The sequence below is a fragment of the Prinia subflava genome, chromosome 8 (assembly GCF_021018805.1).
Source record: "Prinia subflava isolate CZ2003 ecotype Zambia chromosome 8, Cam_Psub_1.2, whole genome shotgun sequence".
Lineage (NCBI taxonomy): Eukaryota > Metazoa > Chordata > Aves > Passeriformes > Cisticolidae > Prinia > Prinia subflava.
In genome coordinates this window covers 10,615,136-10,638,062 of record NC_086254.1, presented here as the reverse complement: position 1 = coordinate 10,638,062, position 22,927 = coordinate 10,615,136, and the positions used below count along the sequence as shown (strand labels likewise).

General features: G+C 44.4%; 1 protein-coding gene across 5 annotated transcripts; it reads left to right on the top strand.

Annotated features, from left to right (window-relative positions):
• The first annotated feature begins 70 nt into the window (after positions 1–70).
• Positions 71–22,605, top strand: NOS2 (nitric oxide synthase 2). 5 transcript variants are annotated; one of them, XM_063402935.1, is made up of 27 exons: positions 82–4,917; positions 5,010–6,539; positions 7,140–7,233; positions 7,814–7,936; positions 8,027–8,175; positions 9,634–9,796; positions 10,145–10,236; positions 11,357–11,498; positions 11,867–12,006; positions 12,559–12,733; positions 13,077–13,178; positions 13,756–13,950; positions 14,287–14,369; positions 14,680–14,824; positions 15,054–15,158; positions 15,306–15,355; positions 15,448–15,622; positions 16,067–16,199; positions 16,588–16,666; positions 17,106–17,284; positions 17,903–18,066; positions 18,823–19,033; positions 19,368–19,455; positions 19,862–19,983; positions 20,254–20,402; positions 21,093–21,287; positions 21,806–22,605. In XM_063402935.1, exons 2-27 carry the CDS (start codon positions 6,433–6,435, stop codon positions 21,884–21,886), a joined length of 3,441 nt encoding a protein of 1,146 aa, XP_063259005.1. In that variant the 5' UTR covers positions 82–4,917; positions 5,010–6,432; the 3' UTR covers positions 21,887–22,605. The 5 variants fall into 5 exon arrangements, with proteins under 5 accessions (XP_063259007.1, XP_063259005.1, XP_063259006.1 ...); XM_063402936.1 differs by having other exon boundaries at positions 82–5,101; positions 6,364–6,539; XM_063402932.1 differs by having other exon boundaries at positions 82–5,200; positions 6,364–6,539.
• Positions 22,606–22,927: the final 322 nt, after the last annotated feature.

Sequence of the window (22,927 nt, the reverse complement as noted above, 5' to 3'; positions counted from 1 at the left end):
GAAGTCTGTATTTAGATTTGTGACAGGAGACAAAATTTCCTGAATTAGTTCAAAGATTACTCCATGAATTGGAAGTTGCTGCAGTGTGGCAGAAAATTGTGTTCTGGGATGCTCCACAGAGACCAAATGGGGAAATTATGTGTATTTCAGTGTATAAGTATTGAACTGGACTTGCATCTCAAAATCAATGAAAACTGATGAAAAATACTCTGAAGAATGTGCCATGGAAATTGTCTTTTTTCATAGGGGAAGGTAGATAGTTGCTAGAGAAGGAGCTGTAAGCTCACACCCCACACCCTCTGGTACCACTTCCCTATCGGGAAAGGCAGTGAGGAGGCAGTTTCACTCTAATAGAAGGTTTTGAAAATGTGGTGTAATTCACACCCACTGAAAGTTGCACAGACATAGCCAAGACTGGCCTAACTGCAGTGCTTAGCAAGGAGTCCTTAAAAACAGTTGAGGCAGTAAAATGGTGCATATAGATAAAGCGGAGCCATAAAATTACCTGAGAAAACCCTTGTCTCTGGGAAACATGAAAAGCGGGTCAGCATGCTTTGGTTTTGTAGACTAAGGTACACTGTCCAAAGTGTGACGCCTGAATGTGCAGGAAACAACTGAGTAGATAAAGGCAGGTGTAAGGAAAAGAGACTCAAGAGGTCACCAATAAAGAGAAGCATGTAAGTTTTACTGAAGTTGTTCCAACAGTGCTGTGTGTTTTGGAGTAAAAACACCAACATTTTAAGAATCAGAGCTCAAGTTACTTCTATACTTCAATATTCTATTCTTCATTTTGGCCCAGAAATTTATGGGTTGTTTTTTCAAAACCAGTATTCAGATCCTTTCTGTTACCTGTCTTTGGTTGTCCACTAGCCTCGGCCAGTGCTCTGTTGCTGAAATTGGAGCTTCTTCAGACCATGCTTTTACTAAAGAAGACATTTGCAACTTTGTAGTTCACCGTTATTTTTTGAGTGTAAAACACTTTTTGCTCACAGTAATCTCACAGTCTTTTTTCTCCTGTTCTGTTGTGACAAGCATGGATTGCAGGAGCAGAAGTACCAAACACAGTTCTGTACCTTTTCCCAGTCCACGTGCCAGCTTTTCCTTATGCTCTACACAGGGACATCTTCAGTGGAGTGAAATGATGTCCAGGAGTGCAGGACACAGAGCCCACCTTGTGACGGCCTCATGCAGGACACCAGGGCTTAGGCCCAGTCAATTGCTAATCGCTATTTTGCTCTTTTTTTGCTGTAATTTTATCTTTGCTGCTGGAGCTGTGTCTGAGGATCTCGGGTGAGTCAGGAAGTGTCAGCAATGCCTTCTGCCTAAGCCAACGTGCAGCCAGGCACAACAAAGTCTGGCTAATTGATTGTCGGATGGCTTTGGTCCTCCCTCACTTCCTCATTTCTGGGAATTTGGGAGAGGGTGGCTGATGAGGGAATTCTGTTCTTTCTGCATGTCTGAGTTTGGCCTAACTGACAGCAAGCAGACAGGAAGAAATGGGTTTACTCGCACGTCTCGGCAAATTTAGCACTCTCCTTAACTTTCATTTTTGCCCTCACATGGTCAGACTGGGAAATTTTCCACCCTGCTCTGCGATCGTTTGACATTCAGTCTTCCACTGGAGAGCAGGACATGGCAAACAAAGCATTGCACTTTCCACACTAAACTGCTGCTTTAAACCTACCTTAAATCTGCAGAAACTAAAAAGGAGTCCAGACAGGGGCTGGGATCCTGCTTGTATTTGCATATTTTCAAGTGCTAAGCCCTGGATCTTTTATTTTGCTTTTGGTAGAGTTGTTATCCTCACTTTATCAGGAACATTTTGAAATAATAAAGAAGCCAGTGAAGAAGGGGCTACAGTTAACGGTGAATATCTTAAAGCCCTTAAAGGAATAGTCAGAACACAAACCAAAAAAAAAAAAACCCACCAAAAAACCAGAGTTGGCATATTTCAAAGTTTAGGGGAAGATTCAAACCAAACAAATTTTCTTTGGGAAATGAAAAACCAAACCAGTGTAAAAGAAGATGACTGATGATAGACGATGAGAGGACATATCTGGGAAGAGCAATAGTTGTTATTGTTATTAACTGTACCTTGGTCAGAAACCACCAGACGTGAGGGAAGTCCTAACAAATCTGAGATGCCGAGTGTGTACAGGGGCTGCAGTATTGTATTTATTGTGTGTCACGTGCAGCAGTGCTGCAAGAGACACATCAGACAATAGTTACAGTAGTTAGGAAAGGGAGTTAGAAAGAGCTCACTAATAACCTATGAAATGTTGGAACAGTTGAACATCTTTTTGGCTTCCATGAAGTTGGGAAGAGCAGCCCTCGTTGTCATCAACTTTGCCTCAGTGCAGTAGTTCTTCGAAGGCTCAAAATGCTGTGATTTCAGAGGAACAACCTTACAAGCAGAGCTTGATTTGTAAACCTTTTCAGGAATATGACTTCTTGAGCTCATGCAGAATCTTGCAGATATGATGTATATTACAATATCAGGCACAGAATGTGACTCACTTGGAAGGAAATTGCAGAGAGCTGATTGTTGAGGCTACAGACCATCAGACACTCAAAACAAAACAAAATTTCACTCAAGATGACAGCGTTGAATAGGTTGAAGTCTGTTCTGAAAGGGCACCTCTTTCATCAAAGTTAATGCCAGGAAAGCATCCCGTTTTTGCACTGATAGGGCAAAGGAAGAAGTGTCTGTGCAAAAGCAGGAAATATGGGCAGAATTGGTTTTCTGAAGGAAAAACCTTCCAAGCTCTGTAGAATATTTGTAGAAGGAGTGCCCAATGAGCTTGTTTAGTTAATCTCTGGTCCACCTGAGGAATGAGTGATTCTCTCTTGTTCTTACTGTACAGAGGTAGTTTTATTATTGATTTCAAATGAGTAAGAAAACAGGTCCTGTCTGAGCAACTGGAATGATTAAGCAGTTCCCTGAATGGCTGTACCTCAGCCAATCCTTTTAACAATTCACCTGCAGAAAGATGTTTCTCCTCCTCTGGTTATCCCAAATCTGATTTTTCCTATCCAATCCCTGTGTGACCTTTCCTAGATTTCAGCAGTCACAAGCACAGGGAAATAAGGAGAGTGAATACTTAAATCTTAGAACCCACTGAATTCAAATAAACTTCTACTAAGATATGTTCTTTCTTACGGTTCTAGACTTTAGGATTCTCCATGTTCTATAGACAAAAGAGGTTAATAGGAAAGAGAAGCATGCAAAGAGAACTTTTTTAACCCTGCTACAAAGTAGCAAATGCAAAGAAGAATGTAAGGGCAGAATTTTCTCTCATGGCATTGAGTGGCACAGGTCTCACACATCATTTCTGCCTGCTGATTACATCTGCCTGATGACTGGAATATTTTAAACAAAGGGATTCACCTCCTAATTCTGGTGAGAGGAAAGGCAACACATTAAAGAAAAATCCAGTTGTGAAAATTCATGAGCGGTGGATGCTAAGCAGCACAGGCTTGATAAGGGCAAGCAGGTGAGTGCTCGGAAAGCTCAGGTCTGTTTATCAAGAGATTCATCTCTAGCAGTCCTGGATGGGATGCACACAGGGGATCTCGTGCATGAACACGTGTGTACAGCACTTGCTTTGCCTCTAGAAATGCTTTACACAATCACCTAATGCTCATTTTCAAATAGAGAAGCTAGACACAGAGGGAAGAAAACACCTTGTCCAAGCTTGCCCAGTAAAAGAGTGACAGATGAGAAAAGAAACATGCATTTCCTCATTTCCCTGGCTGCCTTATGCCTCATTTCTGTAGATCTTTGGTCAGCAATGATAAATCTTTCCCTAGTTATCAGCATACTTCATTTGATTATATTAGTCAGCAGATTTATAAGTCATCTTTAATTTATAAACAGTTTCCTTGGCGTAGCCATACGTAACATCAATAAACAAATAAGGGAGGTCAAAATCCTTGTTGGGGCACTGTCGGGAACCACACTCATGGGCTGCAGGTGCCTGACAGCACTGGGCACAGCTGCCAGCCCTGTCCCAAGGGGGTTCTGCCTTCCAGGCTGCAGGGAGAAGCCAGGTTTTGTAAAATGTATGTGTCCACGTGTTGTCTGACATTGAAAATCAGCTCAGCAATCCCATCTTCCTCATCCAGCTGTCCCCCTGATAGTCCCACAAATAGCATGGTTGGAATGGTTTGTACTTCAGGAAGTTGTAGTTCCTTCCAGTATTCCCAATATTTTGTTCAACAACAGGCAGAACAGGTAGCTCTGGTAAGCAAGAAATTCTACAAATACTCTATTGAGAAAAATCCTTTAAAACTTGATCAAAGGGAAGGAAGTATATGTATGTGAAACTTAAAGTACCTGTCCTTAGTTACAAGCATGTGCTTAAATGCTTTCCTGGCCTGTATTGTAAAGCTCTACAGATCTATAACATTTCTCTTGAAGTTGCTCGCTCTCTTCCTACAGCTGTAGGTGGTGTACAGGAGGGTGCCTGGAGACTGGCCACACAGGGGTAAAAGCTTGACGAAGCCCTTCAGCATTTATTTCTTTTAATTTTAACACTGTGTGCAAGGCTGCAGTGTTCAGTGCAATACCCTGCCCTTTCAGGAGCCCAAGCAGGAGTCAAGGCTGCAGCCGAGGGGAGGAATGCTGACAGCAGCAGGAGCTGCCCCCTCCCTCACACTGGTTATGTAATGCTGCTCACGCAGCAGCCACGCACCCTCCACTTCTGCAAGCAATACAGCACAAGAATCAGGGGAATCCCCGATTTCACTATCCATGTCCAGCCCTGCTCAGAGCTATTTTGCATATATGGTCGTGCACTATAAAATGGTTTTGCCTCCTGGGAGGGATACAGAGCCTGAGAGGTGAAAGGCAAGAAACTCTGACAGAGAGGAGTCTCTCCTGGCAGGGCTGGGACACCTCTCACAAAGTTTTGCACGGTAAGAAGCACCATGTCCAGGTGTTCATTCTGTCGTTCATTTACTGCAGCTCACAGATAATTATATGGCAAACTGTATCTTTTTTTCTACAGTAGGAGCAAAGTGTCAGGCTCAGTCTCCTGCTCTAGTTCCAAGCTGTCCAGCTGCTCTGAAAACTTTGGTCCTCCTTTCTGCTGATTTAAAGGTCTGTGCATGTAACAGGTAACACTGTCAGTGCTGTCCGCTGAACCCCGCGGCGCAGGACACACAGCAGCTTCTTGCTCTGAGAGCCAGGGAAGGCAATGTGAGTCTACTCTCTTTCTTTTTCTTTTTATTATTATTATTATCTTTCTTTTTTCATGTTATTGTTTTACATCTTTTTCCTCCTTTTCTTCCTTTTCCTCCTTTTCCTCCTTTTCCTCATTTTCCTCATTTTCCTCCTTTTTCTTCCCTTCTTTGTTTCTTTCTTTTCTTTCCCCTGTCCATTTCTTCTATCTTTTCCCCCTGTATTTTACAAAATTGTATAGGCACATCACAGCATTTTTTATTGCAGAATAATAATTTAGATTTTCTTTTTCCTATTTTGTAACTGTATAGAAATGCTTATTGCACATTATTTCTCTCACCCAGAGTAGCAAAAAAATCCTAACACCTTGCAGTTTCTGCACAGTTGGACAGATTTCTCTTCTTATGTGACATTACAGCAGAAAGTATCTTCAGAGCCCAGCAAATATTTTTAACTTCTACTATAAAAGTAATATAAATATCAAAATAAGGCATAATTTACTTCAGGAAGATATCTATTTTCTTCCTTTGTCTCTAATTTCTTGGAAACATCAGGTTTTGATTTCTGTTATGAACCAGATTCAAATGCTAGGGCTAAATCTCTCTAACCTTGCAATTTACTGGCTTGATTCTTCTCTTCTGTCACACCTTCCCTAGCACAAATCCATCTTGTGTTCAGAAATGAGCAGAAAATGTATGTTAAAATGAATAGCATAAACTTTGTACACTCTTGTGTAAATGTTATGTGTTGCATTGAAATAAGTGCTACAGCTCTTAGAAACCACAGACCTCAGCCTCTCAGAATCCTGTTTGTCTCTAACAGGTGGATACACTGCAAACTGGTTTAGTTCATTTATGAACAAGATTTTTTTCGTTACTGTGTGACTAACAGAGCAAGATTTCACATCCTTTTTCTAAGCTTGTGGTCTGCTCAGACTCCAGTATTTGCTGCTTTACACACCTCGGGGTCATCTGGAATTCTCTTGCCAGTATTTTAGATTAGTACATGGCTGCACGTAAAGTGTTAGTTTTAGTATCACTGTCCTAAGAAATAAGTGATTTTCATTTTAAACACAGGATGTTAGTTAGAGCAGATCAGTTACGCTGTGAGTTCCTGAGAGATGTTAAAGGGAGTTGCCTTCTTGGGTAGAAACTGACCTTGTTGGTTTTTTATGTCCTTAGAAGTGTTCCCACATCACACAAAACAAGGTTGCAGCACACTGAAGTAAAACCACAAAAAAAGCATACAAAATGCTGTGCCCGTGGCATTTTGTGTTCAAAACTCATGGTGCCAAGAGCCGGCACCCCAGAGAGAAGGATATCAACAACAACGTGGAGAAAAACAGGAAGATCCATGGGTAAGATCCTGGTTTTTAATAGTTTATCTTTGATTTGAAAAGGGAAGATATTAAGTGTTTTGTGTCCTGGAGAAACCTGTAATGTATTTCCAAAATACTGATATTAACCAAGAACTGTGGGTTTCTGGGTGGTGTAACTTGGTAATGAACATTAAATACTTGTGTCAAAGTTAAACAGTCATTTAGGGTGTAAATCATGTTGCTTTCTCTTTCATAGTCTTAAATTTATTTGGTGTTATATCATGGTTTCAAGTATTCTAAGTATCAGGATGTGTGTATGTTGTAAAAATAGCAAAGTGATTATACTGTAATTAGGTTGGTGAAGTAGTTCTGTGATGCAGTTCATACACAACACTGTATAAAATAAGTTGCACATGCATCTTAAATCTCTCAGTCTTCAGGGTGTCACCTATGTCAGGTTTCATATCCTGCCTTCCTTTCCTTCCACACAGTGCTCTGGGAAGGGCGGTGCTAATCCTGCCCACTGCCACTGCTGGGCTTCAGAGACAGCACTGAGCATCTCCTGCTGATGCTGAGAGCAAAGCCTCACATAAAGCGTTTATGTTGCCTTGTACTGAATTTTCTTTGTCTCTATTGAAGGCCAGAAAAGGAGGATGCCAAAGTGCCCGGCCCAAGCAAGCAGATGGAGAAGCCACCTATTGTAACCTCTGCAAAGGCCAGTGAGGGAGGAGAGGTCTGTTCCAGATCAGTGTTTGACAGTAACAGTTCACGAGTGGTGCTTGCTGCTCACAACTGCTCCACGTTCTCCTGGGAGGTCCCACTGTGGTGTGGGAGGTTAGGACTGCTGGGACACCTTTGGGTGAAAGTTCTTTTCTGACAAAAATGGAGCATTGAAAAGACTTAAAGGAAGAGGTGACCCCCATGGGGACTGGGATGCCTGATTCCTTTATATACCTTTGCAAACCTTTAGTAACAAACCTGTCCTGTCTCTAAAATTGGTCCACTGTTTATCTGAGATTGTGATTATAATCCTCAGAGATACTCAGAGGACTTACTGAAATTATAAAGGTATTTGCAGTGGCAGACACTATTTAATTAGTACAAAAATACTTTTTTCCTCCATTTCATATCAAACTGTAGATTAGCTCAGTAGTTTTGTAGGCAAATAATCATGTTGGAGCAGATCACATTGATGTCTAGTCTCTTGAATTTAATCTGAAATATTTTGATGTTAACATTAAATATAAAGTGAAACTGAAAGATATTCGATAGATCTGAAGACAGTATGCTTTTTTTATCTGTTCTCTGCCCAGAATCTCTCTCCAAATGGCATCAAAGTTTCAAACCAAATATCAGGATGCCCAAGACATGTAAGTGTAAGAAACTTGGAAAATGGATCCAGCTTTCTTGACACACTACACCTGACTGCAAAAGAGGTAAAATATTAAAAAATGAACAGGGAGTTTTCAGAAATTTTAAAAGATACAGAGTACAACATTGTTTTTTGACATTTTATTGTTTTTCAGGTTATCAATTGCCGGACCAAAGCTTGCCAAGGGTCACTCATGACTCCAAAGGGCCTGGTGAGAGGTACCAGAGATGGGCCAGTTCCACTGGAAGAACTTTTACCTCAGGCAATAGACTTCCTCAAGCAGTACTACAGTTCATTTAAAGAGTAAGTCAAGTTGCTTTTTGGTATAAAGTCCTCTATCTGCCTGTCTGTCTGTGAGCCTCCAGGAGGGTTTGGTTTCTTCACAGCTCTTGGTAACTGTCCTGTTACATAGCATGCATTCAAAAATATGTAAAGACTGTTGAAAATGCTAAATAAAGCTGTCCTTGCACTTCATGTGCTCCATCTGCCAATCCAAGATCTTGGGAACACAGCAAAGGACTCTGGGCCATGCACTTCTCAGCTCCATCCCTTTGGAGTGTGCCACAGTCCAGTGCATTGAGGACTCTGCCAGAGCATTACCTTCTGTTTCCTTGGGATTAGCTGCACTCAGATCAATCCCAGTGTGGGTAATGCCTTTGTTTGTGCTGTTCCAAGTCCCACTGTTCCAAGTATCTTTTCTCTGTGTTCCTCTCAAGGCTTTAGCCAAAGATTGGGAGGCCAGTGTTGCTTCTCACCCTTGCTCTGTGCTATCAACAGAACTCACTGAGCTCTGAGAGGCGTTTGTGTTTTCACAAGAACAGCCATGGTGCAGAGGCATCTTGATGCAGAAAATGCTGGAAGAGCTGCTTGCTGTCCGAGAGCTTGCAGTGACATTCCACATGATGAGCTTTCAAGCAACAGTTCAGTGTTTGCTCATCATTAGAAAACATTATCAAACTTTCAAAGGGACTCAGCCACATAATGGCCACTTCTTTAAACACTTTGAACTCCTTGGAAATCTTTCTTCCCTCTGAATCTTTCTGAAAGTCCCTGTCTTACACACAGGCTGTCCTCACCAGCCTATTGCATTTGCACATCCCTGTGTCTCTGCTCATGGCTGTTTGATCACATTGATTTACACTATCTCATATGCTTGCCCTTGATCTTTCATCTTGCTGAAAATGTGAAAACTCCCAGACAGTGCAGGCTATTTTCATTCTGTCTGTAAGACAACAAAACAATTTTTGTCTCTGCCTTGATAAATATTTTCTAATGTTTTGACTTCACTCTCTGTTATCCAACTCAAGCATTTTAGAGTTGGTTTTACTGACAAAGGAATTGCTCAGCACTTCCTTTTAGGAATGAAAATCTTACTTTACTCAGAAGAGCTGTGGCCTTGTAAACACAATGGAACTTTGAAAAGACAGTCACTCTCAGCCTACATGTGCCCTGAAACTCACCTGTTCTCTGGTTTTCATTTCCTTGTGATTTTTTTTTTTCAAATTAATCTAGAAAATCCAAATATAAACCAAGAATTTGCACAGAATAGCTTGTGGCCAATCCATGCATGCATTGGGTAGTGAAAGGATGGTGTCACTACTTAAATTTCTAGTGTGTTAGTCTCTTCATGGGGCCAATAAGCTGTGTCCTTGCACTCCATAGGGACAAGCCTTAAATTCTGAAGCCAAAACATAAAGAGAACATCTGCCCTTTGAATGAAATTCTCATTGTTTCTTTTCATGGCTGTTTCCTGTTCAAAAGGCCAAAAATCGAAGAACAGCTGGGCCGGCTGGAAGCAGTGACCAAGGAGATAGAGACAATGGGAACCTATCACCTGACCAAGGAGGAGCTGACCTTCGCTGCCAAGCAGGCCTGGAGGAACGCGCCCAGGTGCATCGGGAGAATCCAGTGGTCCAACCTGCAGGTGAGCTCTGGATCTGCACCTAAGCTGCAGCCAAATAATCCTCTGCTGTGAGGAGGATCTCCTGTCCATATCAGGAGACTGGTTTCTTTGTACTTCTCTGCTTCATGGCTGAATGAAAATGTGTAGCAGTGCAGAAACCAGGTGTGTCATGGAACCAGCTGCATGTTTTGTCCTTGGTGGATTGTTATGGGTGAAAATTATGCATATAAGAACTATAAAAATGAACCTTTCCTAGTGGAGTCACAATGTTTCCATTCCTTAAGTACATAATAAAAATAACAGCTTTGTATTACGAAGTTTGTGTTACTCAAAATCAGTCTTCTTTACATTTCTGTTGGAAACACACAGGTGTTTGATGCACGGGACTGTAAAACAGCCAAGGAAATGTTTGAGCATCTCTGTCGTCATATTCAGTATGCCACAAACAATGGTAATCTAAGGTAGGTCTCTAATTTTAATTTTAAACAACAAAAATCATATTCAGATCTGGCATCAAAAACATATGAAATGGTCTATCTAAACATTTTGACAACTCATTTCTGCTCTTAATTTTCCCAGTACTTACATTTTCCTCTCATGTGTTCCATGAACCATCTTGAAAATGTGTAACTTTCATGGCTGATGTTACAAAACCTTTTGCAATTTCTGGGGAAAAGAGATGATTTGAAGATTTGGGGAGGTGGGTAAAGAGGGTGAATGATTTTATTTGTACCGATGTTCATTTAGAAACGTCAGAGGTTTCTGTTGGGTGGGTTTCTGTGTGAGCAGTGGCAGGGTGGCAGTGAGGGTGCTGTCTCTGGGCAGGTCGATGTTCATTTTAGACATGTCAGAGGTTTCTGTTGTTGCTGGTTTCTGTGTGAGCAGTGGCAGGGTGGCAGTGAGGGTGCTGTCTCTGGGCAGGTCGATGTTCATTTTGGACATGTTGGGTGTTTTCTGTTGGGTGGGTTTGTGTGTGAGCAGTGGCAGGGTGGCAGTGAGGGTGCTGTCTCCTCAGGTCAATGTTCATTTTAGACATGTCAGAGGTTTCTGTTGTTGCTGGTTTCTGTGTGAGCAGTGGCAGGGTGTCAGTGAGGGTGCTGTCTCCCCAGGTCGATGTTCATTTTGGAGATGTTGGGTGTTCTCTGTTGGGTGGGTTTCTGTGTGGGCAGTGGCAGGGTGGCAGTGAGGGTGCTGTCTCCCCAGGTCGATGTTCATTTTAGACATGTCAGAGGTTTCTGTTGTTGCTGGTTTCTGTGTGAGCAGTGGCAGGGTGGCAGTGAGGGTGCTGTCTCTGGGCAGGTCGATGTTCATTTTAGACATGTCAGAGGTTTCTGTTGTTGCTGGTTTCTGTGTGAGCAGTGGCAGGATGGCAGTGAGGGTGCTGTCTCCCCAGGTCGATGTTCATTTTGGATATGTTGGGTGTTTTCTGTTGGGTGGGTTTCTGTGTGAGCAGTGGCAGGGTGCAGTGAGGGTGCTGTCTCTGGGCAGGTCGATGTTCATTTTGGAGATGTTGGGTGTTTTCTGTTGGGTGGGTTTGTGTGTGAGCAGTGGCAGGGTGCAGTGAGGCTGCTGTCTCCCCAGGTCGGCCATCACGGTGTTCCCGCAGCGCACGGACGGGCAGCACGATTTCCGTGTGTGGAACAGCCAGCTGATCCGCTACGCCGGCTACGCCATGCCCGACGGCGCCGTGCTGGGGGACCCTGCCTCTGTGGAGTTCACTCAGGTACAGCTCCAGCCCCACCTGTGCTGCTGCCCGCCGCCCTGGGGCTCCTTCCTCGCATGTTCCTGCAGAGAGGTGGGGAGGTGAGGAGAGAAGGGGATGTTCTGCCCCACGGGTTCCAGATGCAGGCTGGAACAATAATTTCCTACAGTTCTGATATAAAAGTGCTGCCCTCCATCTCAGAGCAGGGTGAGCTAATACTGTCAGGAGACCCACCTTCATCAGCATGACTCAATGTGGTTTGAACGGCAAAGAGAACCTTTTTCACTTAGAATTTACCTCAGCGGGTTTCAGAGGGTTAAAATTCTTTTGTCTTCAGATCTGAAGGGGAAACCTGAAAAGAACACAAAATGTGCTTTCTGTGTTTGCAGTTGTGCATCGAGCTTGGGTGGAAGCCGAAATATGGCCGCTTTGATGTACTTCCACTTGTTCTCCAAGCAAATGGCCAAGACCCAGAAATATTTGAAATACCTCCAGAAATTGTCCTCCAAGTGCCAATGGAGCATCCAAAGTAAGCACGCAAGATTTAGATAATTGCATTTTTGCCTCTGCCTCACCTTGGCAGGTTATTGGGCTGCGCCTGTGGCAGTTGTTTTATGAGTTCTTTGTCAGGATGAAATGATGGTAAATCATCCTGAAAGACAAAATGCCTGTTAGAACAATGAAATGAGATTTAAATTAAGGAAGCAAATTACAGTTTTGTTGGAAGACTTTTTTCCCAACCTACGTTTCAATTATATTCAGAATTTTAAAAATCTTAATTTCTTTTGCTAGAGTAATGCACATGTAACACTGCACTCATAACAGTGTTTATTGCCTTTCTCTCATTGTTTTTTTCTTCTTGGTTGCTTTGGGACTGGCCTGCAGATTGCAGAACTCTATAATATGGTTCTGCAGTTCCTGTAGCTGGTGATTCCCAAATACTTCACTGAAAACTGCTGTGAGTTTCTGCAGACCCTGGTCCAGGGGTTCCTCCTGGAACTGGAACTCTTTGTCTTCCTGGACTTTTCTGGTTTTCAAGGAAAAGACACACAAGTAATGACTCAAGCTGCTTGTTTGGCAGGTACGAGTGGTTTAAGGAGCTGGACCTGAGGTGGTATGCGCTGCCTGCTGTGGCCAACATGCTGCTGGAGGTGGGAGGGCTGGAGTTCACCGCCTGCCCTTTCAACGGCTGGTACATGGGCACGGAGATCGGAGTGCGGGACTTCTGCGACGCGCAGCGCTACAACATCCTGAGGGTAACCTGGCCAGGGGCTGGCTGGGCTGGGCTGGGCTGCAAAGGGAGGGAACTCAGTGCAGAAACAGTTTTGGAAAAGAGACACTTATCAGTGTTCACTGGGATGGGAGGGAACCACTCCCTGCTTTATGAGGCTGGAACATCCTCAAAAACCAGACCTCCATAATTCCAGTTTACCTTTAATCTCAGGTGTTTCTACTGCCATCACTTTCCCCAGCATGAGACTGACTCCGCTTCTGCACAACTTTTTCCTGATACGAACTTGATGAGGTTGAGAAATCATGGGATCTAAGTTCTATGTACTAAATTTGCTTTTCCCTTTTCTCTCTCTTTTTCACATGTAGGAGGTAGGGAGGAGAATGGGACTGGAAACAAACAAACTGTCATCATTATGGAAAGACCGAGCTGTTGTAGAGGTCAATGTGGCTGTGCTTCACAGCTTCCAGGTAAATCACTGAGTGTGGGATCTGGAGAGACACTGAACACACACTGTCCCTGTATCCTCTTACTCAATGGAGATGGCAGTATGATTCCAATAGAGTTATTCTTGATTTACACCTGAGAAAGTAGAGAAATCCATATTTCCTCACAGGTAAAGGCAGAAGGAAGAGAAAAAGAACAGCAAGTTAAGGGCAAGATTTTTTATCCTTTTAACAGATTTATCTGTCTTTCAAAACCTATGGAAAGCCATTGGATTGATTTATTTTATTTTCAATTCCAGTTTAACATACCATGAAAAGTGGATGAAAGTGAGTCAGAGGCTTTGCAGCATGCACTCCCAGTGCTGCAGAGATAAAATGCTGATGTTACAGAAAAGATCTAAGAGTTCCTAATCAAAGGCCCACACCTCAATCTGTATCTTTACAGTAATTGCTGATAGTATTTCTTTCCCATAAATACTCCCTTGGCTCTGAGTAAAGTCCTTGAAATAATGACAAAAGCCAGAGGATTACTTTAACTGCACTAGGTAGAAGGGCAGAATGGGGTTTGTAAGGCATGTTTTTCTTTATGCCATGGTTGCAGAAGCAGAATGTGACCATCATGGATCACCACTCGGCCTCGGAGTCCTTCCTGAAGTACATGCAGAGCGAGTACCGCGCGCGCGGCGGCTGCCCCGCCGACTGGGTGTGGATCGTGCCTCCCATGTCAGGCAGCATCACCCCCGTGTTCCACCAGGAGATGTTGAACTATGTCCTCACTCCCTTCTATTACTACCAGGTACACATCATCAAACAGCAGAACCGACTCTGGCAGACAGCTCAGCAGTGCAGATGCGATACAGGACCTGAGAGAGGCTGGGTGCCAAGCCCTAGTTCATGAAAGGTCACTAGACAGGTTCAGGAGCAGACAGGAGCTATTTTATGTGGGAGGTGCTGTTAGCTCTGTTGAATTCTCTTTAAGTAAAATGCAGTTTAATGCACCAGAGACTGATACTATATTTTTACTCAGTGGATTGTATATATAGATTCAGTTTGATCTGGCCCCTTAAAGATACACAAATTGTTTATTTACTATTTTGCATGCCTTACCTAAAGCATAACTTTTTTTTTAAAGGTGGATGCATGGAAAACACATGTGTGGCATGATGAGACGCGGAGGCCAAAGAAAAAAGAAATAAAGTTTAGCGTCTTGGCAAAGTGAGTTGTTCAAATAAGATTCTTCATGCTTTGTCCAACTATTCTATTCTTGTAATGTTTCTGCTCTACTTCTTTAAAAAAATTATTACCGTAGGGACCTCTTGAGTGGTTTGAATCATAGCCTTACCTGTCCGCCCTGAGGTGACATTCCTATCCAAGGTTCTTGCTCAGGGTCATCCAGAGTGTGCTGCTTCTGAACCACCTTCCAAAGAAAAGCCATGCTCAAGCTCAGTTTTTCCTGGCTTGTTTGTGAATCAGCCTGAGTTAGTGCAGCCCCATTAAAAGCTGTGTGTGACTGTTCTTTCCCCAGGGCTGTGCTCTTTGCGTCCTCGCTCATGCGACGAGCACTGGCCACCAGGGCCAAGGTCACGGTGATCTACGCGACAGAGACGGGCAAGTCCGAGACACTGGCCAACAACCTGTGCAGCCTCTTCAGCTGTGCCTTCAGCACCAAGGTGGGCAGTGCACATCAGCCACACCACGGGGAGACAGCAGTTTGGCTTCTGCAGGCTTTTCCATTCTCCAAACCTGTGTTTGGAACATTCTGTAAATACAAGTGGGACTAGAATTTTGATTTTGTATTCATTTAGCATAATTCTGTAAGTTTGGTCGGTGGTCATCTGAGATATCTAAGGCTAGTTATTATGTCTGCTAGCAAAGTCTCATGAGCTTTATTCCTTCCAGATTATGTGCATGGATGAGTACGACATTTGTGACCTGGAAAAAGAAACACTTCTTTTAGTGGTTACTAGCACTTTTGGAAATGGAGATTCTCCAGGTAACGGAAAGGTAATGTTCACCTCAGAAGTATGTATGAGACTCAGCTCTAAGACCAAAGACAAACCTTTCATTTATCTCATGTCCTTCAAATCAGCATATTCTGCCTTAAATCAGAGTATTTTTCTAACCTTAAGTATTTTATGTACTTTTATGCAGACCTTGAAGGACTCCTTGCTCAGACTGAAACTGCTAAGAAATAAAATTAGGTAAAAATACTTTGTTGTTTGGTTTGCATGCGATTGAGTCCTTTGGCACTCCATAAGGGCATAGCACACAATCTCCTTTCCATTTCCTGCAGATACGCCGTGTTTGGTCTGGGCTCCACCATGTACCCAGAGTTCTGTGCCTTTGCTCACACCATTGACCAAAAACTGGCCCAGCTCGGGGCTTCCCAGCTCACGCCAGTGGGTGAAGGGGATGAACTCAATGGGCAAGAGGAAGCTTTCCGCAGCTGGGCAGTCAATGCTTTCAAGGTGAATACAGAAATGCACCTCACATTCTAGTCATTCATCCATCCTTTTTACTTCAGTTCCTATAAAATCGAGGGAAAATGAAGGAAACAAAACATCTGAATTTATATCTGATTTGGAACTCCCTCTGCTCTACTGCTTGCCTAACCTGGAGAGCGAACTGGGTCCCTTTTTGTATTATTTTTTAATATCCACACAAAATTGCGTGAACACTTTTGGATAACGGAATGCTCGAGAGGAACAAGTGTAGCATCAAACATCTGAGATTTTTGCAGTAGATCTTTTTTAGCTATACTGTTACAGAAATGCAACCTTACTGAACTCACTGAACCCACATACCAGAGGCACTAAAAACCAGCAATCTGCGATAGCTCTTTATTAGGATTATGACATTGCTAAGAATATTTTTTGCTGTGAATAGCCTTTATTTTTTTCTTTTTTATCTAGACTGCCTGTGACATTTTTAACATCCGTGGGAGAGACAGTATTCAGTTGCCTGAGATCTACACCTCTGAGGAAGGCTGGGACCCTACCAATTACAGGCTAGTGCCTGAATCCCAGCCCATGGACCTGGCTAAAGGTATTGCTCCCACCTTCCCCTCCCTCTGCCTTTGCTGCTTCAGAGGGGCTGAGCTGTGAAGGCCTCTCAGAAGTGCTCCTGGCCCTGCTGGATGGTAGAATGCACATATTGAAGTGCGTGGTCAGATTTAAAAAGACACTGGTTTATATTTTGTAAGTTATCTTATTCAGAACAATAGCACTGGAACTATCACACATTTAGACAGCCCCAGAGGAACAAAGCTGAGATGAACTGCGTTTAGTCAGGGAATGGGGCACACACAACTGACTAATGGTTGGTCACCTTCTAGGGCAAGCGTGGTTCAGTTCTCCTCTGCATATTATTTGAAGATATTTTAAACAAATCTAATCACAGAGTTACCAAGAGCTGTATCCTCTTTTCTCACCAGCTCTTGCAAGCATTCATGCCAAGGATGTAATTCCCATGAAGCTGAAATTCAGGCAGAATCTTCAAAGTTTGAAGTCCAGGTATGCTACCTCATTCTTTTGAATATTGCAATACTACATTTTACTAAAATCTTAAACATCTAAAGTGCCTGGCTATAAACATATTCTCCCTGCAGTTATTACAAAATATATAGGAATTTTGTACTGTCCTTAGTAGAAGCATGTGAGCTGTGCAGTCTGCAGTGGGACAGCACTTCCACTGGCTGATTCCAGGCGTGTTTGTTCTGTACTGGACAGACCAGGCAGAGCACCCAGTTGGTTTGGATACAAGTACTTCACATGCCTGGAATCTGATTTGTTTAAGTCTCTGTGAAGCCCTAAGCTGGTCTGGTATTTGGTAATGAACACAAGGGAGTCCTTGCCAACTGCCACTGCAGATTAATTCCTTTCCTGTGCAATCCAAGGGAAATCCTGTCAATGTAACCGAGATCTGTCTCATTTCTCTTCCTTTGCTATCCAGCCGTGTTACCATTCTGGTTAAACTTCACTGTGAGACTGATCAGGAAGTGCACTACCTTCCCGGGGACCACATCGGGATTTTCCCAGGCAACCAGGCAGAACTGGTCCAGGGCATTATTGCCCGTGTCAAGGATGCCCCTCCAGCTGATCAGACCATCAGGCTGGAAACCTGCGTTGATGGTGAGTTGGGTCTCTTTAGGCAAAACAACAGAGGATGTTGGACAGATTCCTTTAAAATTCCTAAGATTTTTTGGGACTTAATTTGATTCTATTATCCTTTTCTAAAGTGTCAATAGGATTTTGTTACTGCTTTTTACTTATTCTTATAATTCTTGATTCTGATTTTGCCTTTTCTGGCAAGCCATGATTTCATCAGGGTTTGCAGAGGTACCTGAGGTGACACTGTAATTCAGTTGCTGAATTGGCCATTGACCCCAGTTAAGTTAATCATCAGTTTTCTTATTGTTGCTACATGTAAGAGTCCTAAAACAGACCTATGTCCCAGCAATGTCCTAACAATCTTTCCCATATTCGTAGGAACACTCATCCCCAGGATTCTGGAACATGGAAAGACAGTTTCCCCAAATGAAAGACTGTGACTTTCCAAGTGGTGTTTTGTTGTCATGAAGTTTTCTGTGTCAGATCCATCCTTATACAAAATGTTCAAAACATCACAATAACCTCTTTCAGACGGGCACTTTCACCTGAAGGGGTATTTTATAGGACACTGAGTTTTGCAAAGCTCTACAGCTGTCAAATACCATGGGTGTTGCTAAGTGTCCTTTCCCTCACTTCCAGGTGGATACTGGACAAGTCACAAAAAGATTCCAGCCTGCACACTACACGAGGCTCTGACATACCTGCTTGATATCACTACTCCACCCTCCCAACAGCTGCTAAAAAAGCTCTCCCAGCTGGTGAGAGCAGAAGGAGACAAGCAGAGGCTGGAGGTGTTGTGTCAGGTGAGCCTTAGGGCTGCAGTTCTGTTTGCATTACTGTGCGCTGGCCCTCTGACGCTCTGTAACAGAAGCTTAAGAATTTTTTGTAGTGATGGATTTTTATGCTTCTGTTACATATTCTGTGGCCTTGGAAAGCCGACCACAGTGAGAGAAAGAGGGGTCTTGAGGCTCAGCTTGGGCGTGGGAACCAAGAGCTGGTGTTTCCTGTGTGGTTGTGGGTGGGTCCTTTGCCTGCCCGGTTCTCTTGCCTCGGGGTGGTTTTGACGAGACACCCTTTCACTTTGCATGCGGAGGAGCTGCAGGGGAGCCCGTAGGTGTTTTTGTCAGAGAATTTGCTACCCTGAGAGTCAGAGGGATGTGGCTTTAAGTGATGACTCACAGGTGTGCCAAGTGCTGGCTCCTCCTACCAGGTTCAGGGAGGCTCGGGAGGAGTCAGGATCTGGGGCTGCCCAATTTCATGGATGTGCCATGACAGGGAGCTGAGAAATGGATTCTGCTTCAGTTTCTGCATCCTTGCTGAGAGAACTGGTGTCTGAGAACACTGTAGTGGGGTTCTGAACTTCTGTGTTCAAAATTAAATTATTTCTTAGGAAACCCCAGTATTTGTCCTGGCAAAGTTTTGAAAACTCTGTTGATTTACCTGCATATTTAATTGAATGTAAAGCAGGAATCTTATTTATACGTGACATTTCCAATACGTTTGCTCTCCTGAACTCAGCATGACCTGGTAACGTTGTGGTGATGCCCTTTGACTTTTAGAGCACCGAAGAATACAATAAATGGAAGTTTTACAACAGCCCAAACATCCTGGAGGTCCTGGAGGAGTTCCCCTCTGCTGAGGTCTCCACAGCTTTCCTGCTGACTCAGCTGCCACCTCTGAAGCCCAGGTACTATTCTGTCAGTTCCTCCTGTGACATGACAGCCAGAGAGATTCACCTGACAGTTGCAGTTGTAAACTACAGGACAAGAGGTAATGAATTGTTCTTTTCATCTCTCTCTTAATTAAATGGTATTTAGGCTGCCTTGTGCTTCAGTAAAAAACCTGTCTGCCATACAGGGTGAAGCATATCTGTAATAAAAAATTTGTACTGTCATTCCTGCAGAATAGTACCTGCAGGGCAGGTGTTTATCCTGGGACAAGATTTGCTAAAATCCTGCACCGTCATCAGTGTATCCGTGTTTTATAAATCATTACTAGACATAGATTTATTCTCAAACTATAATTTTAAGTATAAACTGTGCTTTTTTAAAAACAGAGGGCTTTTAGGTGCTGACAGAGGTGTTCTGCCTTGCTCTGCTTTTAGATGGAGAAGGGCCTTTGCACCACGGAGTCTGCAGCACGTGGCTGAACACAATAGAGCTCAATGAAACCGTTCACTGCTTCATCCGCAGGTAAAGAAAGGCCCAAATAAGAGCAGTTCTTAGCTCAGCTTCTTCAGTGGGTTCTCCTTTGTTTGGGTATTTTCAAGTGACTGGCAGGTTGAAGGTGGAATGGCTGGGTCTGAGAAGAGCAGCAATTCCCTGTCTTCCAAAGATGAGATCTTTTACCATGCCTTACATTTAGTAAAATCACAAATCATTAGAAAATTCTGAAATAGTTCTGTTCCTATGAGCCCATCCCCAGTCTGCTGCTCCACTGCAGAGCAAGGAGAGGGAAGGGAGCAAGGGGCACCCAGTTCAGCCCCATTGCTGCTTTCAGTCTGAGGACTTGGGCTCTGCTGCTCAGGCTAATTCAGGCTACTGAACGTGAATTTCAGTCAGAAACCAGTTACCTAATTAACATATTCTTGCATTTCAGTGCTAATGAGTTCCACCTCCCGGAGGAGCCAGCCAAGCCCTGCATTCTGATCGGGACTGGCACAGGGATCGCTCCCTTCAGGAGCTTCTGGCTGCAGCGCCTCTATGACCTGGAGCACAGAGGTACCTGCAGGGCTGGGCAGGGCTGGCTGGGGACACCCCGGGGCTGCAGACAGGGGCTCTGCAGCCAGGGACACCCACAAACGTCAGCCAGGAGCCCCTGCAGAGAGGGGCACCCCCGGGCTAATCGGGGCCCTGGCACAGCCCCGCCACTCCCCAGAGACCATTCCCGTGGGCAGGGGTCGTTCTGTGCCCCGGAGAGCACAGCCTGAGTGCCAGTGCCTGTGTCAGTGACTTCCCCGGGCTCTCAGCACTGTCCCACGCTGGTTTCAGGGCTCAGAGGAGGGGACATGATCTTACTGTTCGGCTGCCGGCAGCCAGACCTCGATCACATCTACAGAGAGGAAACTGAGGAAATGAAGAGGAAGGGAGTCCTGAGCGACATCTACACAGCTTACTCCAGACTGCCTGGCCAAGAGAAAGTAAGGTTCCTTTGTTCTTTAAGGGTAAACTCCTCCAGAATCATCCCTTAAGTTAAGATCTGGATTCTGTTTTTAAAAAATGTAAGCATTTTGTGTATTGTGAGCAGGTTGGAGCTCCTTCAAATGAAGGAAAATCTCCCTGTGCACTCCAGCACAAGCAAACTGTGCTATAAATTGCTTTTATATTTATAAATATAACTCCTCACTGCCGTAGAGAGGCACGTCCAGTGCAAACAGCCTTTGAAACCAGAACTGGAATATTTTGAGAAACCTTGTGTTTTGCGGGATTTCATTACCCATGAGTTAGAAATTAGTTGGCTCTGGCCATTTGTTTCCATTTCAATGACACTGTGACCGTGGAAATTAATTTTGCTTAGAAGAATCCTGACTGGACACAACAACAGCACAAAAGTTATCCTCTTTTTAGCCCTCCTGGCCGTTAGAAGACTTTGGCAGATAGAAGAGATTTTGTCTGCTCAAGTTTGATCAAGAGACAGGCCCAGCTTCCCAATCTGGGGCTTGTGGAGGGCGGCATGAAGACATTTTTCACCTTTGCTGTGGTGCAGGACAGAGCTGGAGTAGACGAAGCACTCAGAGCCTTGGTGCAGAGACCCACGATGGGTTCAGGAGAGCCAACGGCCAGAGCAGCATTGCAGAAGCGCGGTGTGCTGACGGTGTTTGTGTTTGCAGGTGTACGTCCAGCACATCCTGCAGAGGCAGCTGGAGGCGCGTGTGTGCCAGGCGGTGCACGGGCAGCAGGGCCACGTGTTCGTGTGCGGGGACGTGCGCATGGCGCGCGACGTGGCCCAGGCGCTGCAGGCGCTGCTGGCGCGGGCGCTGCGCCTCAGCCCGCAGCAGGCAGAGCAGTACCTCCAGCAGCTCAAGGTAGCTCTGGGCGGCCACGGCGTCCCCTCCAGCGGGTGGGGCACAGGGGCTGCACTCCGGGCTCAGGTGGCTGCCTGAGCCCCTGTGTGTGCACAGGGACAGAGCTCTGCGGGAGCGGCGCGGTCCCCTCGGGGCTGCCGGCGCTGCCTCTGCTTGCTCGGGGTGAGAGGGGGGCTCTGCCCTCTGCTCGTGCCCGGGGTCCTGGGGATCAGCCTTGCAGGGTGGTGGGAACATCAGGAGCTTGAGGCTTTAATGTACCGACAGAGGAAAAGTGAGTTCAGGAATTTCGTAGGCCCACATGCCTGGGGCTGCTGCTTTTTAAGACCCTCTTGTTATCAGAACTTGCCTGGTGCATTTGTACCTGGGATTCAGGGCCCTCCCTTTCACTGGCAGTAACAGAAGTCTGCAATCACAGAACCAGTGCTACAAATGCAAAAGGCCTTTCAGTTACTGAACTGATGGATAAGGAGTAGCTGACAGCATGTCATTCATCTCTTGGGTGTGCTTTCTTTTTGCAGAGCCAAAAGCGATACCATGAAGATATATTTGGGGCTGTGTTCCCACAAGAAGTCAAAAGAACTTCGCAACCCACCAGCTGAAGAACAAATCCACTTGTGTTTTAGACAATATTTGCACATTTGTTGTTATTTTCAAAAAACAAAGAGTCAAATCCTCCTTCTTATACTTGTTCAGTCGTGCACATGTATAGAATTGTAGGATTTGGCTCTTGAACCTCAGCCTTAATTAAGTAAAATATTAAATTTAACTTCTGTTGCTATTTATTCTGGCACGCTTTTAATACATTATCTTAATAGTGAAAGTGGAAATTATTTTTTTAATACCATCTATGCTAGTATAAATCTGGTGGGTTTTGTACATATGAGGAAAATGTAGCATTTTGTACTAAGTTAACTAGAGCTGAAATCTTTTTTTGAAATGTACTGTTTATGTTTGTGACCTTATTTATATCAGATTGGTTTACTTGCATGTTATCTTCACTTGAAAGCAAGTGAATGGGTGGTTGTGTTGCTGGGAGTTGTCTGGCCATGTGCCTGGATCTGGAGCAATGTTTGCTGATGAGATGATAACAGTGTGCTGGTCCCCAGGCAACACCTGCTGCACACACCTGAGATGTGTCTGCTCAGCAGGTGGCAGTGGTGAATTCTGCCTTGTGGGACTCAGGTACATGAACCCCAGCTGCTGTTGTTGTTGTAACAGAGTCTACAGCAGGAAGATTCCAAAAATTCCAAAGCACTTTGTACATTTGAATTCTATGCTCTGGTTTACTTGAGTTGTTTGTAATAAAATCTGCCTTTATACTGAGACAAAGTGTGTGGATCAGTGATCCTCTTCCTGCTCTTGGCTCCCGCCTGCAAAGGCAGAGGAAACTACACCAGCACTCAGGCTGTGGTGAGGTGGGTCTGGGCTCCAGCCAGTGCTCCCCCTGAGCTGAGGGCGTCTGCAGCAGTTCCAGTCTGTCTATGATCAGTTTTGCATTTTTGTTACTGCCAGGCAAGTGTCAGTTTGCACCAGGGAGTGAGACTGGCTTGAAACTGCCCTCGTTGTTTGGACTTGGGCTCTTTCAAGGCCTTGCAGTTACATCAGAACTAGTTCCTTCTCTGAAATTACCAGGGCTATAT

Coding starts and splice junctions, on each gene's coding strand:
- NOS2 (XM_063402935.1), top strand. CDS start 6,433: ATGCTGTGCCCGTGGCATTTTGTGTTCAAAACTCATGGTGCCAAGAGC. Junction 13,179..13,755: donor CTGTGCTTCACAGCTTCCAG/GTAAATCACTGA, acceptor CCATGGTTGCAG/AAGCAGAATGTGACCATCAT. Junction 18,067..18,822: donor GGCTGGAGGTGTTGTGTCAG/GTGAGCCTTAGG, acceptor TTTGACTTTTAG/AGCACCGAAGAATACAATAA.